This window comes from Chionomys nivalis, chromosome 23, assembly GCF_950005125.1.
Source record: "Chionomys nivalis chromosome 23, mChiNiv1.1, whole genome shotgun sequence".
Taxonomy (NCBI): Eukaryota; Metazoa; Chordata; class Mammalia; order Rodentia; family Cricetidae; genus Chionomys; species Chionomys nivalis.
Genome location: NC_080108.1, coordinates 28342854 through 28358998, shown reverse-complemented (window position 1 = coordinate 28358998; position 16145 = coordinate 28342854). Strand labels below are relative to the sequence as shown.

Below are 16145 nucleotides of genomic sequence, written 5' to 3'. Positions count from 1 at the left end.
ATCGTCCTGAGGCAAGACTCCAACCAAGGAACGGCTGCAAAATATCTCATACCAACAAAGGCTTCAAGAGGAGTGCTTGGTGGGTGCACACCTTTAATCCCAGCACTTGGGAGGCAGAGGCAAGTGGATCTCTGAGTTTGAGGCCAGTCTGGTCTACAGAGCAAATTCCAGGATAGGCTCTAAAGCTATAGGAAAACCCTATCTCGACAAACGTAACAGGATGTTTATATACAGATGATAATGTGTTTGGGTGCTTTCAGCACACATATCTATCCTGATATTAGAAACCAGTGTCTACCAGGAAGTGACTACAGAGTCAGTGTAGCTTCAGAAAAACCATCTTCAACTGAAATGCCCTCTTTGGTTAATATTTAAGATTTCTTAGTGGATTTTACTTACAAGTGCAGATTGAAATGGCATACAGCATGGCTGTTCACTCTGGATGAGGGTTGAGGATCTGAGCCTCAACTATATCCCCTTAACCCACATGCTACTGTTGTTAAAGACCAGGGGGCAGACCCAGTCACTAGTCTGACCCTGCTAGCTGTTCCTCTCCATTGCTGGCATCCAGGAGTAACCATGGACAGGTAAAGATACGGGGCACTTGGCCTCTGGTGTTACAGCAAATCTCTGTTCTCTTCCCCACAGAACTTTTGTGGCTAGAAACAGGCATTTTCTAGAATCTTAGACAAAGGGTGGTTGCATCCAGGGAAAGTATACATGCATATGGGAGCATTATAGTTTGAGTTGGAAGCCTCCTCCGTGTCTATGTGAAGAGGTGCTCCCCAGGGTGGTAATACTGGTAGATGGCAGAACCTAAGTCCTTAGATCATGATGATGTGCCCGTCAGAGGCACAGCGGGAACCGGGCTCCCTCTCCTCTTCCCCCTCATGGAGGGGTGAATGGCTTTGTTTCACCACCCGTCCCTCTTGCTTTGATACACTGCCTCGCCACAGGCTTACAGCTAAGGAGCCCTTCTTCTTGGGCTTCATTGGCCCATTTGCTACAGTGACAACATAAAGGATGCTGGAGGAAGCATGGAACCCTCTGGGGACAGGGGTGTCACATCCTCCTGTGTCCTTTCTGCCGACTGCGAGGAAGAGGAGGGAATGTTAGTGAACTCCAATGTCCCCCACACCCAGAAGAGACCCCTCTGTCCCCAGAGATCTTGTGCAAAACCCCAGCTAAGGTTCTGCACCTCAACTCAGTGACTGGAGTTTCTCCAGATTTTAACTGCTGTCGCTCTCCCAGAGTCTCTGTGGACCACACCCCTCAAGTGTGTCACCTAGGCAAATAAAATAATGAATCATAAATTTTATTTCAAAATGTAAACGTCACTAAACATGCATACATGTTAAAACAATAAAATTTACAATTTCATTAATTTTTTTCTTTTGCATAGGACATTACAATATAGAATCTATGCCTTACAAAATACATAACAAAGTTTTATCCGAGCAAGCCAAGGCCAGATTGGGAACTATACAACTGTAATACTTCACTGTAGTGATCCAGGAAAGACGGAACATGGCCTTTGGAAGCATGTTGGGAGCTAGGGTAGTCTTAAAAAAAAAAAAAGTTCCTATAGAAAAGAAAATCTGGGACTTGATGGAAATGGCCTTGGACCCTCGGATTTTGCCTTGGGGTTTTGGCAAAGGATCCCACAGAAGTTCCACCGATGGCTTTACATGAAAAACAGTCACCTGGGCCAAGCCAACAAAACCGCCAACAGAGATTTCCAGTCACCAAGGATAGGAGCTCTGACGTCACAATGCACCAGGTACCCCGGGCCTCTCCAGTACGCAAGGGAGAACAGAGAGGTCCTTCCACTCACATACCAGGGTAGTCCTAATTCAGGTCTGACACTGGAGAGATGATCAGGCAGCGTCTGAGAAGCGGCCCCAGCTGCTCCTGGGGAAGGGCTACTACTCTAACGTCTAGGCTCTCCGTTCTGACTAGGGCAGCCTGGCCCACAGGTGATCAGCTCACAAGCTGACCTTGTTAATGAGAACGGGGCAGCCCCCGCAGCTCCCGCAGCCGCTCTAGGGAAGAGAAACCCCGCCCCCATGCCTGACCTACGTTTCCTGCCCAGTCCCAGGGATGTGGGGGAGGTGTCTTCTTTGCCATCCTGTTTGTTTCTAAACAAAGTAGTGAAGTTTTAAAGCTGTGTGAGATTGGGGGATGGGAGTAGAACTGGGCTAGAGTTCCAGGACAAATCCACTAACCCGGTGGGGGGTGGGGTCAACAGAAACCAAGCAAGCCTCCTTTCCCCGGTGGACTGGGGCCTCCGGGCCAGCTCTGATCCTTTCACTGGAGGTCAGTTGGTCAGCCAGAGGAAGGGCCTCTCCCTCAGCAGTGCTCAGGCCCGTTATCAGTAGTTAGCTGGATTGAGCATCCATGTTTGGGTACAAAATTCTCTGGAATGTGTCCAGGACAAACCTTCAAAAACTCAGAATCAGAAAAATTAGTCAGAGGACCTGGCTCTTCCTAGTGCCATCCTGATTTCAAAACAGTGAGTCCACATCTGAATTTCAGCTTTGAAAGACACGGCCACCAGGACTCACAGAGGAAACTTTGGACAGCAAAAAAAAAAAAAAAAAGTGGGTGACCTATCAAGCATTTCTTACTGATCGCAACATGGCTATACATAAACCTTCCAGCACTGTCTCTGACCGAACGGCCTTTTGTAAAGTGTGTGTGTGTGTGTGTGTGTGTGTGTGTTGGGGGAGGGGGCAGCAATCAGTAACACCTGTCAGAAGTCAAACTAGATAGCCTTGTAAACAAAGGCACAACCAGGAGTGAGAAACGAGGCCAAGCTATTGCTCAGATTTGTCTTACATGGAAGGTGCCCCTGCTTGGTGGAGACCCCGGATGAAGCCTCTAGGAAATGCTGTGACCTTGTGCATGTCCTAGCACCTGCTTCTGGCTAGAAAAGGGCCAGCCTCCTGGACAGGAAGTCTTTAAAGGTAACCCCGTCTGTTCTGCCATATTTCTCTTGGAGCTCCAGAATGCCATCTTCCCTCTTCTCCACGTCTAAACACCCTTCACCAGGGACACCAGGGTGCGTGTTTTTGCACCCGGGGAGGCCGCACGCTGGTGAACCCCGTGTCCGCCCCAGTGCTGGCCTCAGAACCAAGTTGAGATGGGATGGGCTGGGAGTGGGGACTTTGCACCTCAGGTCCTGTGGGTAGGGGCATGGCGGGACACAAGTCGGGCCACACTCCCATCAGGGGCATCACTGTCCATCCCTACGTAGCACCCATCAAGAGAGAACCTAGGGCCCTCTTTGAAAAAGGGCTGTTTTCTGTATGGCTGTAGGATTCAGTAGGCATTTGGGGAACGGACAGTGACCCCCTAATATGGCTGATGCAAAGAGGGACGTTTTCATTTGGGACATGAGCTAAACTCCAGCCCCCTGATGGCTGAAGTCCAGAATTCCTTTTAGACACTGCTACAGGGAACTCTCCCTTCCTTCACTCAGGCACTTTCATTGTGGGATCTCTGCCTCCTGTCCCTAAAAAAAAGGATTTGACTTTTCAGTATTATTTCTGGGCACCCTATAGGCTTCTCAGTCAAACTGAAACCAGAAAGTATGGCCATAACCGCAAAAACTCAAAGCCCCCGCACCAGACCCAGGCTGGGAAGACTCTGCTGTACCTTAGAAGGAATCCCTTGTTTATGATGGGAACCAAATGAGAACCCACTGGAAATGAGTCGAATCATGTTCCTCCCCTCATCCCACCCGCTGATGAGATGAACTGATGCCCCAGATGATATAGGGGGGTCCATGAGGGTTGCCTTGGCCCCATGCTGAAGGACCACACCCTGCCATTAAAGGAGAACCACTTTGGGAATAAAGACACGTTCATTTGCCAAAAATAGCCAACGCCTGCATATTTCTGTTTTAAGGCAACGTTACCCTTCCATCCATCAGATGGAACAGCCCTGGGTCATTCAGAGGAAAAATTAAATTAAGTGCTCTTTGGAAACAGCCTACGCCCGCTTTCCCTCCCCCACCCCCCCAACCCACTCTACAACAAACCAGCTCTTTCTTTTATTCCAAGATGATGGGGCTTAGAGTCCTTTTTTACCCTTCCTAAGTGCAGACAGTGGCTGAGTTAGAAAGCCTCCTTCTGTGACTCTGTAGGTAGAGCACACAGAGGCAGCTGGCTCTTCCCAAGGAGAGGCCCTGGCTGGCCTTTGGGGCACACTGCTGCATGTCTCTGTCTTCAGAACCATAGATGTAGGTGCACCAAAGGACTTTGGAATAAAATTCCTGAATCTGGAATGTGAATTCCTGAGACGTGAAATGTGTTCAGACTGTGGCTTTCTCCGCCTCACACACATGACTTTGGGAGGGGCTACACTTTGGAACTCAGCGCGAAGATGGCCACACCCCAAGCACCCAGGGTTCCCCTTCAGTGGAGGTCCCAGCCACACAGACTCCAGTCTCCTCCCCAGATGAAATGCAAGCAGAGCTGCCACCAGCTTTGCTCTGGACCAGGACAGGGACCATCCCCCAAACACCATGTTGGCTGCAACAATGCCACAGCCCAACTCGGCACCCTACTGTGCCACCAGAAGCCACCATATGCCATTAGCCTCTCAGAGCTGACACAGGTCGTGAGAAAGCGGTGCCCCTGGTCTACAAGGTAGCCGCAAGACAACAGTCAGAAACTGCAGACCTGGCTGGGCGTGGTCTCTGGGTTTTCCCTGTGCTGCCCGCCCCCTATACTTGTGTAAGGGCTGGCTGGGGTGGAGGCAGAATTGACCACAACCAAGGCACTCTAGGCCCAGGAAGCCCATCTGCGGCCCTCGGAGTCACAAGGGCTGATCCTCCATATCAAAATGAAGAGAGGTCTCTGTAAGACACCCCAAATCCATCCCAAACCCACCCAACCAATACATACGCGCGCACACGCACACACACGCACACACATACACATATATATCCGATCAGACCTGGGACCTTATGTTCTTAGGCCCCAGTTATCGGGTGAAGGGGAAGAAACGCCTGGGCCTCTGCAGGATGGGAGTAGATGGATCCTCCATGGACCTGCAGAAGAGCAACCAGAACATGGTCTTGCCAATGAGGCCCAGCACCTGAATCCAACGCAGCAGCCCAGGTCTGGGCTCCAGGAGAAACAGGTCTGGCCCGGCTTCTACTCCAGCTGTTTTTCCCGGCAGACCCCTCCCTGTCCCTGCCCTGCAGATGGGTGTGGCTTGGGTCCTGCGAGGCAGGGCAGGCAGAAACGGGAGGGAAAGCAGGAAGTGCAACGGGTGAAACTGGGTGTTTGCTAAGTCTGCACTCGAGGTTCTGAGAAGGTGATTCCCACGACTGTCAGGTGATGTCCCCGCCCCCCAGAGAAGCAGAACCCTTGTTCCTCCAGCATCATCCCGGTAGCATCTGCTGCTCTGCTCCGAGGAGTTCCACCAGCAGTCTCTGTGGGATGTGTGAGTGCTGCCACAGGCAGGGCCACACGCAGACTGAAGAGGAAGAGGCCTCATTGATGGTCCTGCTTCAAACAGAGGCGCCTCCACAGTGGCCCAGGGCATGGGAGCTTGGGGGAACTGGATGAAACAACACCAATTTTGGGGGAAGCAGTTTCAGCACAACATGCCCAGGGCACTATTTCCCAGTCTGAGAACATGGTGTGATGGTGAAGGGTCCCAGGTGCCTTCTGTAGGGCAGGCAGGGCCCAGGCCGCCTCCCTGGGTTGTTGGCAGCAATACTGTGCCAATCCAGGCGGGGTTTGCATCTGGCCTCCATTTTTCTGAGGATTTCTGGAGGCAGAAAGCCAAGCAGGTAGGCAGGCAGGACCACCTCAGAAGGCAGATGTCCTCCTCCACGGTTCCACAGGCAAGTGCTCCCACGGTCTGTCATGGCTTCCCGCATCCCTGTGAGGTGGCCAGTCCCTCAGACCCACCTGTTCTCTAAGCCAGGCCAAGGGGCAGAGGTGCCACTGAGTGGTAGCAGGAAGGGGGCACAGGCCTTTCAAGACCTGCTGCAAAACCACAATGTCGGTGGCCACATCTGCTCCCAGCTGGCCTGTTCTGCCCCAGTGATTCCCAACCTCACAGAAAACTCCAGAGTGCAAATCTATATACAGAGTAAGGCGGCAGAAAGGCGTGCCCTTACTGACCTCGTGGACCGCGTCCATCCCTGAGAAAGGGGGGGGTTTCGACACCGCTGAATCTCAACTTCGTGGATAGCTCTATTGTGCAATTTGTGGGTCGTGTATATATTTTTTTGAAAAAAAATTTTTTTTTTGTTAAAAATTGACACCTGAGGTGAAGAAAAGTGTTTTGCTGTGGACTTCTCAAGTTCACTCAGCTTTCCTATTATCAAGGGGGCGGGGCGCGGTCCGGGCGCGGCGGGCGCTCAGGGCGAGCTGGCCGGGCTGATGGTGGGGCTGCTGGCATCGGAGCGGCTGTAGTCGCTGAGCGAGCCCGTCCGCGAGCCCCCACCGCGCCGCTGCAGCATGCCCGGGTGGAAGTTGGCATGGCGACGCGCGTGTTTCGTCAGGTGGTCGCTCCGCATGAAGCGCTTCTCGCAGATGGGGCAGCTGAACTTCTTCTCGCCCGTGTGCGTGCGGTAGTGCCGCGCCAGCTCGTCCGAGCGTGCGAACTTCTTGTTGCACTCCTGCCAGCTGCAGGCGAAGGGTCTCTCACCTGTGGGAGACAGGGGCAGAGGTTTTAAGTCTCGGCCACGCCCCACCATCTAGTCAGGCCACTGCCTCTCACCACCCTCGAGGCCCATTTTCCCATCCTGTGGACAAGCTCTCAGCCCACACCTGAGATGCAAGCAGATGACAGGGTTGAGGAAGACACACAACATGACCGACTCGGCAGTGGAGCTCAGACAAGGGAAAACCTTCCGCATCAACACCCCCAGGCAGGACCAGAGTAGGAAGGGGGTGCATCTTGTCTAGCAAGAGGGGGTCGGAGAGACCATTACCCAGAGGTCTGCCAGCCCACTGTACCTGCTCTGACAGGGGTCCCAATGCAGCAGACTTCAAAAGGCTCCTGCAGACTCAGGCAGGATGACACACAAAGGTAATGAATGGCTCAGAATGTGTGTGTGTGTGTGTGTGTGTGTGTGAGAGAGAGAGAGAGAGAGAGAGAGAGAGAGAGAGAGAGAGAGAGAGAGAGAGAGAGAACGAGAACTCAGGCAGGATGACACACAAAGGTAATGAATGGCTCAGAACGTGTGTGTGTGTGTGTGTGTGTGTGTGTGTGTGTGTGTGAGAGAGAGAGAGAGGGGGGGGGGGCGGAGCTAGGCAAGTGTGGAGAAGGCAGAGCACAGTGCAGTGCAACTCGGGGTAGAGTGGACTCAACTCACTCTGGACCCCAATCTATTCTTTGCTCAGATCAAGGGACACGCTAGCATTTACCCAAACTCTACAGATGGGGGGGAGGAGAAAGACCAGTTACTCGGGGAGAAGCATTTGGTGGCACCCCAGAATGAACCCTGTCTGTATTGGGGGAGCCACACAGCTGCCTTTCCTGCTTCCTTGTCCTATAGTGCCTCTAAGGAAGAGTTCCAGCCTTTCAAGTCTAGCAAAGGAAATCCACAGGGCCCATCCATCCACCTTAAATATAAACAGATACTTGGGGCCACCTCACAGCCAGTGAAAATCACCAGCATGAAAAGGAGACAGCAACAAAGCTACCAGCTCCAGAGGAAAAGGAGAGAAGACAGGAAACAAAAGAACATTAACCTAAAATTTCTGATTAGTATTCAATACAATCTGAGATACAATGGGATGCCCAGAGCAAACAATATCACAGGAAGCAAGTTCAGAAGACAAAACAAAACAAAAAAAGCACTGAGAAATTAGAAATATTCTTGATAAAATAATAATTCCAAAAAGCTAGAAATACATTCAAGGGACTATCCTGAAAAGCAAAACAAAAACCCCAATTCTAGAAAATTCGTGAATGCGGCAGTGTTCCATCCCCTGGCACTACAAGGCTTTTTCCTCACCCACTTCCACAGCACTGAGAGGCGACGCAAAACCAAGCAGCCTGGGGCATGGCCACGATGGCCGCCCTTACGTTCTGGTTTAGTTTTCCAGGACTGTTCTGTGAGTAGACAGCTAGCTTTGCAAGGAATTCTTGTTTCTGACAGACAGTGGAGGACAAGAAGTTGAAAGCTCCAGCAATCCGTACAGGGGCTTTTATCTAAGAAGAGGTACAGACAGTGGAAAGAAGGACAATCTGCGGCCAGTGTGTGTGGTAGGGGGTAGGGAGAACGACAGGAGAGCATGCTGGGAAGATCAGGAGGAGGTGTGAGGGAAGTGCTAGGAGAATTTCTGTATATAATTACAACAGTGAGTAGAAAACCTGAGATCTCAATACTTAGTAAGTGGTATGTGAGAAACAGGCATGAGATTTCCACGCCAGAACAAGGCACTACATGCCGGTCATACTGGACACACTGGAGGACAGGGGATGGAGAGTTTACACCTCACAACTCCATCCAGCAAAAAAAAAAGGGGGGGGGCACCAAGAAACCAGGGGTCAAAGGCAAGGGGGAGGCAGGGCCCAAAGGCCTTCAGGGGATAATCCTAGGAAGAAAGCAATTCTATGCAGAGAGCATGACCAAGACATTAGATAAATCTAAGGGCACAGAGAAGGCACATTTCTTTTCTTTTCTCCAGGAAATACAGGAGCAATTTGGACACAAGGCAACAATGACCAAATTCAAAACACACTAAAATGCTAGATGATCTTGTGCAACCAGTGAAGAGCTCAAAGGCTCTAGCTGCTTTCCGTAGGTAATGACTTATCTTTCCCAATGACCCCATGGGAAGGCAGAAGTAAATATAACTCCAGCACAGGCCTCAGTGGGTCAGCCTAACAGTACCAGTCACATAAAGCCAGTGCTAGATTTCAGCACAGCGCAGAGACAGGCGTCACAAACAAAATGTGGCTTTCGAGGAAAGGTAGAAAGATACACAGTGGGATTTAAACAATATACTAATTAAAATTATATACTTATCAGTTCAGGAGGAGGTGGGTAAAAGGGTAGGAGTGAGGTGAATTCTTAAATAGCATGAAAACAGATTTGAGGAATTAAGAAACAAATATATATTATATACACATTATATAACACAGATATACATGATATCTATTTTATTATTATTATTATTAAACAGTACCCATCGAGACAACTAAAATCAGATCAGGGAACAGTGCTGAACTGAACACAGTTCAATAAGCCCTTCTGTGTTGCAGGCTGCCAGAGATGACTCTAAAGGTGAAGGTGTTCGCTTGATCAAACATAATGACCTATGTTCTATCCCCAGGACCCAGACACTGGAGGGAGAGAACCAGTTCCCAAAAGTTATCTTCTGCTCTTTACACATGCCATGCCATTCATATGTGCCACCACACCCCAAACTTAAAAAAAAAATGTCTAAATACAATTTTAACAATATCTAACCCAACCACAGTCAAAGAGATGGTAATGCTGAATATGCCAACTGGTTCCGGGAAGAGGGGCTTGTCAACAAGAAAGTGGGAAGTGGGTTACATGCTAACTCTATTCTTGGCTATTCACAGGGCCTATTAACCAGCAGCAGCACCTCGGGAAGGTCTGGAGTCACCTGTATTAGGTCAAACTGCTTGCAGTGGGAGGAGCAATGAAAAGATACAGCCAGCCCCTAATCCCCAGAATCTGAGAAGTAGTCTAATTTGGAAGGGGGGGAAAAGGTCTTTGTAGATATAATTAGGGTAAGAATCTTGAGATGAAGCCACAAGTTCCAAGAGGGAAGTAAAGGGGAAATGGCGCTAAGGGACCAGGACCATGCATCTACAAGCTCCCAGTTGTCAGCTCCAGCACTGGAAGGGGGGGGAGAGAGGCAAGGAAGAAGGTTCTGTCTTGGAGCCTCCAGGAAGAACCACCCCTGCCAGCATCTTGCTCTGAGATGTCTGGTTCCGTTTAGAAACTGAGAAGTAAATTTCAGCCGCTTTTAGCTATCCACTCGATGGATACAGGAAGCAAATATGCTGCCCTGTTCTCACAGTCGGGCCCACATGGTGATGCTATAGGCTATGTACCACCAGTTCTGGTACCAGGTCTGGCGTGTTCCAAAGTGTCTGTTCTTATTTGCTATCCCCACCCACGGGGCCTTCTTAGACTGGAGCAGAGGTGGGAGCTGGGTTCAGGGTGGAGACAGAATCCACTGAACTCAGCTTCACTTGGTTTCCTAAGAGCCCCCAATCTTTGCCTTTTTCAGGATCTTTCTGCTTGCGTTCCTGGAAGCATACGAGACGGGTACTATCACGGATGGGCCAGGAAATGGCGGGGCTGCAGAGAAGGGCAGCGAGTGTCTCACTGGGGAGGAAAGTGGGAAGGGTTTCCACACTTTCACTGGTACATGCTCAAGGCAGGACCTGAATCCAGGGCGTAATCCTCACCCCAAGAGACGCCAGCCTCCCACCTGCTCTCTATGCCTCCATCAGCCTATTAAAAAAAAAAAAAAAAAGTCTATGGGCAGAAGCTCAAGCTATATGCCTACCTCCAGTGGTGATATCCAAGGCTGCCAAAGATACATGCGGGTACTAGTATGTATAATGGAGGGTGAGTGAATGGGGTGGGGGTCACATGACACTCCATACTGCAGGACACATCCCTTGTACTATCCCTGTGAGCTCTATGAAGAGCTTCTACTTGTGTGTGTGTGTGTGTGTGTGTGTGTGAGCCCCTAATATCATTGCATTAGGAAAAACACAACACAAACAAGACCCAAGCAGACGTTCCAGCAGCTGTCCAGAGGAGGATGCCATCAATTATCACACAGCCTCTGGAATTTTCCATGGCACTCTAGGAAGAGCAAAGGTGGGTAATGTCACTGCAGTCAACAGTTTTAGCTCACGGTGCCATGAGAGGGTCTCAGGTACCTACAGGTGCCCTCCAGCATCGCTCTGAAAGCGCCGCTCTGGACACTGGACTCAGGGTAGAGTGGCTGGCCTAAAATATCACAGGACACACCATACAGACAATCCCAACGCACAGCTGGTGACCCCACCTCCCATCATAGCAGAGAGAGTGGGGGATGGGCTAAAACGACAGCCCCAACACCCCCACTGTCCTGCATCTGCTCTCCTGTGTACAACCAGCCCCCAAGGAAAAGGTGTAGTCTAACTCAGGAAGGCACTGGCCCTCTCAAGAAGGTAGCCGAAATAGAGGAAGCTGGTCCCTATAGAAAGCCAGTCTTTTTGAGGAATCCTAAAGCTTTAAGGGGACCCCATTCTCAGAAGCTAAAAGGGACCAGGGGACAAGATGTTGTTGGATGACCAATAAAGGTGCATGGGGAGGTGACTGGAGCCACAGGGCAAGATGGGGGATCAGGCTTTGTGAAGGAAAACCCGGTGGGAGAAAGGGGGCTGGCTGCTGAATCTGAGGCACTGTGACTGGGTGGGCAGGGAAGTAAGGGACAGAAAAGTGAAAGAAGACCATCCATTGAAGGGGACTGGGTCAGGGCTAGGCTGCGTTGGTGTCAGTGCCTGGGGAGGCACATGGGCCAGAAGCTATAGGCCAAGTCCTAGGGGGGCTATGGAATAGGAATCCTGCATAGAGGGTGTGGGGGCTTAAGCCTTATGGGGGGACTTCAGAACAAAGCTGAGGTTGTGGGAGTGCAGTGTGTCTTGGGGATTTAGCCGGAGGTGAGACTGGCCAGGGGTACTTGGCTCACCAGGATCACAGTTACATAAATGTTCCTTGGCGCCGCCGCGAGGCCGCTACTAGCAGCAAGCAGCACAGGGCACAGAGTGAGCCTGATTGCCTCACCTTATCAGGGAACACAACGTCCCACACGCTCTTGCCCAAGCCGCAGGCCTGGGTGGGAACAGCGTGTTCTCTGTGAGGCTGGCCGGAGGAGGGGAAGCGAAGACAGCCCAGCTGAGGCTCTCCTCCCGCCAAAGCCCTTACTGGGTTTGGGCACGCGCTGTCCGCAGCTGAGGCGCACAAGTGCTGCTGGTTTCTCAAAGTGCTCCAGCTCAGAATCTGAGCTCAGCCGTGCTGGATCCTCCGGTCCCAACGGGCATGCTCCAACCTAGCACCAATCAGAGAGCTAAGTCTCACTGCCACTCACTCCTCCCCACCAGCTGAGCGGGCGACTCCAGGTTCCAGCAGCACCTGCACAAACCACAGTGCCTTTCTGCTTTGTGTGGACCTCTCGGGAGTAGCAGCATGTGCTTTTAGAGACTTTTCTGTTGTCCTCCCTAGTCCCATCCTACATGTGCTGAGGACGGGGCAGAGCAACCTACTGCTTGATCTTGGTTTAGGTTTACTGTCCAAGCCAGCATCCAACTCTTATTGCAGAGGGAGAAGGGAGGGCCTGGGAGTGATGCCCCTCTGACCAGGAGACCCTGCAAAAGCAGATCATCAATATTATGCAGTATCATGAAGAGCCCTCTACAGGCTTAAGGAATCTATGTGGGGGTTAGGGAGGCAGGGCAGAACAATCAGAAGCCTTTAAAGAGAGCCTACACCTACACCTCGCAGCCTCTCACAGGCTTGGCTACTCCATACCAGAGTGGGCTGTCATTCATCAGTAGACGGCTTTGATCTGTGGTCACTGGCTTGGGGCCACCTCTAGTGAGATAGTCTTCGCTCCAAGAAGGCCTGCTTGCTCTCCTAGCAAAGCTCAACACACAACTAAATATTTGGGATGAACAACTGGAGACCTCAAAGAAAAATTCTGGTACACAGCCTCACTGGGGATGAAGGATTGACTTTGACTAGTGGGTGGACTTCCCTAATTCCTTAAGGGTACCATGTGGTTGCTAGACAGCTAATCTGCAAATGACTTGCCTCCTTCACCCACAGAACAGGTGAGATATATACACCCCGGGAGGAGAGCTGGCTAGTGGCACAACCAGTCACAGCCAGGACCCAGGACTCAGTCTGCATCAGGAGAGATGCACGAAGCAAGGAAACTGTCTTCCCTGCCCACATACATACTGCCGCTGATGCCCTGAGTTGCCATCTTACCTCTTTTTCAGTCACTGTGCGGGGTAGAGAAAGACTGGACGACACAAGTCTGCTTCTAAGAGATATGTTTTTGTCACCTGTGGACTTGTATGCCTGAGCAAATGGGTGGCATGCAACAGAGAGAGGAACCACTGGCTACGGGTGCTGCTCTTGCCCCTGACCCTACTTCAGGGCATTCTGGCATGCTGCTACTGTTGTGGGAACCAATGCCACGGATCTCATCATATCCCTGCACCTGATCTTAGCCAAGAGGCTGAAAAGCAGTAAGCGCAGGAACGCACGCCATCCGGACGCTGAAGGGAGACTGTTACTCAACCTCAGACTCCGCTATGGACCGATATGTGTCTTGACAGTTTCTGCAGTGGGTGCAGAGATATTTCTTAAACTCGGTGTTTTAGTTGTTGCAATTTGGCGTGGGATAATTTGTGTATAAATAACTAAAATCTGTATAGAAAACAAAGTCAGAAAAGCTCTGCAAAGGAACTGCCACGTCTGAAGATACAGCTGCTGGAGTGGACAGGAGGGCAGAGCCAGACTCAAACAAAGTGGCAACTCCATCAGACATATCAAGTGAGAGGGGGAGTGTCACAGAAAGTATTAAAACAATCAGTGTCCGTAAGGGTTAGCCCCATACTTCATCCATTATGCTACAATCACAATACATCACACAGCCCTCCATAAATATACTCGACATTTATATACTAGTTCAAATGTCGAAAGCTAAAAGAATGCCTAACTTGTCAAAGATTTGACTGCGAAAGATGAAACCATGAATGGTCTACAGCAAACTGTTTTATAATACTTGGGCCGAGTTCTTTATATAAGTCAAAGTCCGGAAGCCACGAGAGTAACGACTGCTAACTGGACCGCACAGAACTTGGCGGACGGTGCCATTCTACACAAGAGTGAAAGGGAAATGACAAGCAGGAAAAGATACACATGAAGCTCACCATCTTCAATACTGAGTTCATGATAAACTGGAAGGAAAAAATGGAAAACCATGCAGAAGCAGTTCATGGGGAGATCACAGTGGGTCTCTCAAACAACCCCAAACTCCCTCCATCCGGACTTCAGGACAGAAAGAGTCCACTGAAATATACCTTTTATTCACCAGATGCTCAGGCTACAGGGACACAGCCACACTGTCCGTCTGCTTACAGAAGGACGATTGCGAAAAGCGCCTCTCAGGGTGACTTGGGAGACCTGGCAAGGTTAGTGAGAGTGTAATGGCAGTGGCTGAGACCGCAGCTCCGTATCACCCGTCATGCTCAAGGTGCTGGGCCAGCCCCTACTGTCACATTTTAAAACTCTCCAGAACCTCCAGTTCCCTAAACCTTCCGGTGCCTAGCCTACACAAGGCCTGCACACTTAGAAAATGGCATTCACACCTGACCGATCAGCAGAGCCGAAGCCCAGAAATAAATAGGGTTCTTCAACAGATGTTTAAGCAAACTGTGGAACACATGTACTGAAGAATGACACGAATAAGCCGGTGTTCTTTGTGGACCGTAAGAATCAGGCTACCAAGTATTACGGCCTCACGAGGAAAACAAGGCCCAGAACAAAAGCATGAAGCATTTGGACGAACAGTATGAAGGTGCACATGCACCTGCCTGTCTGTGCAGAAGTGAGAACAGGTTCTCCTGTGCAGACAGAAGACAGGGAAGGCTGCAACACTACTAAAGCCAAGCCAAGCCCCTCCCCCCTCCGCAAAAAAAAATTCCATATGGTCAACTAGAAAATGATGCTAGCCACGGGGCTGGCAGGACCATACAGCGGGTAAAAAGCACCTGCCATGCCAGCCTGACAACATGGATTAGATTCTTGGAGCACACAGTGGAAGGAGACCAGGCTTGTGGTGTTTTGAAAGAAAATGGCCCCAAAGGGAATAGCAGTCTAGGCGGCATTGTTGGAGTAAGTGTACTCTTCTTGGAGGAAGTGTGTGGAGGTGAGCTTTGGGGTCTCATCTAGGATCAAGATACTGCTCAGTATTTTAGTTCACTTCCTGTTGAACTACCTACATCTGATTAAGATGTAGCTAGTACCATGTCTGCCTGCAGGACACCATGCTCCCACCATGATGATAATGGACTAAACTTCAAAAGCTATAAGCTGCCACCTCGGTTAAATGTTCTCCTTTATAAGAGTTGCCGTGGTCATGGTGTCTCTTCACAGCAATAGATACCCTGAGACAAGGCTCCCAAAAGCTGTCCTCTAACTTCCACAAGTGACTAGTGGCGTGCACACACTAGCACGCATCTACACTACACAATAACAAATAGAAACTTAAAAACAGAAAATGCTGCTCACGGTTCCTGTCTATTTAAAAACTAGACATGAGTGCTAGGCGCACAGCTCAGCGGTGGAACACTTGCCTAGCATACACGGGGCAGGCCCCGAGTTGTGTTTCTAACACAACAAAAAAATCAGAATCAATGCCGGGCGGTGGTGGTGCATGCCTTTAATCCCAGCACTCGGGAGGCAGAGGCAGGTGGATCTCTGGGAGTTCGAGGCCAGCCTGGTCTACAAGAGCTAGTTCCAGGACAGCATCCAAAGCTACAGAGAAACCCTGTCTCAAAAAACCAAAAAAAAAAAAAAAAAAAAAAAAAAAAAAATCAGAACCAAAATTACACTTTAAATATCTTTCAGTTGGACACAGTATCGCATGTCTGTAATTCCAGCGCTCTGGAGATGGAGGCTGAGATTGCCCTGAGTTGGAGGCCAGACTAGGCTATCCCCTGTAAGGGCAGGTGCTGGCATCCTGGAGGCCAAGTCCTACCTGCAGCCATAACACACACCCCAATGCTAAGGCAGGAGAGTGGGTCTCTCGGTAGGGGTTAGAGTGGTGGGCACCAGGGATACAGCAGACTTCTGGGAAAGAGTTTACTCTCAGACCACAATAGAAAGGTAAAGACAGAGAGCAACAGGCACAATGTGGAGAAGCCCAGGCACTTCCCCTGGTAGAGTGGGCCACGCTGCAATGTTCTAGGGCAGCTCCAGCGATTAGCAGCCTGTGTAGACTCCCATATAATCACTGCTGCTCAATACTGACAAGCCCTCTGTCCACCTGGGGGTGGGGCTAGAGGACACACCCCCTCCCCCTCCGCAAAAGAAACTCTGCAGTGGCACCAAGGCCTCAGAG

The 16145-nt window shown here is 50.5% G+C and overlaps 1 protein-coding gene across 1 annotated transcript in view; it reads right to left on the bottom strand.

The window, feature by feature from the left end:
- Positions 1-2720: 2720 nt before the first annotated feature.
- Positions 2721-16145, bottom strand: part of Klf13 (KLF transcription factor 13) — a 48929-nt gene continuing 35504 nt past the window's right edge. Inside the window, exon 2 of the mRNA XM_057756258.1 lies at positions 2721-6672. Within this exon, the coding sequence (XP_057612241.1) occupies positions 6383-6672 (290 nt within the window). The 3' untranslated portion in view covers positions 2721-6382. The remainder of the gene's footprint in view (positions 6673-16145) is intronic.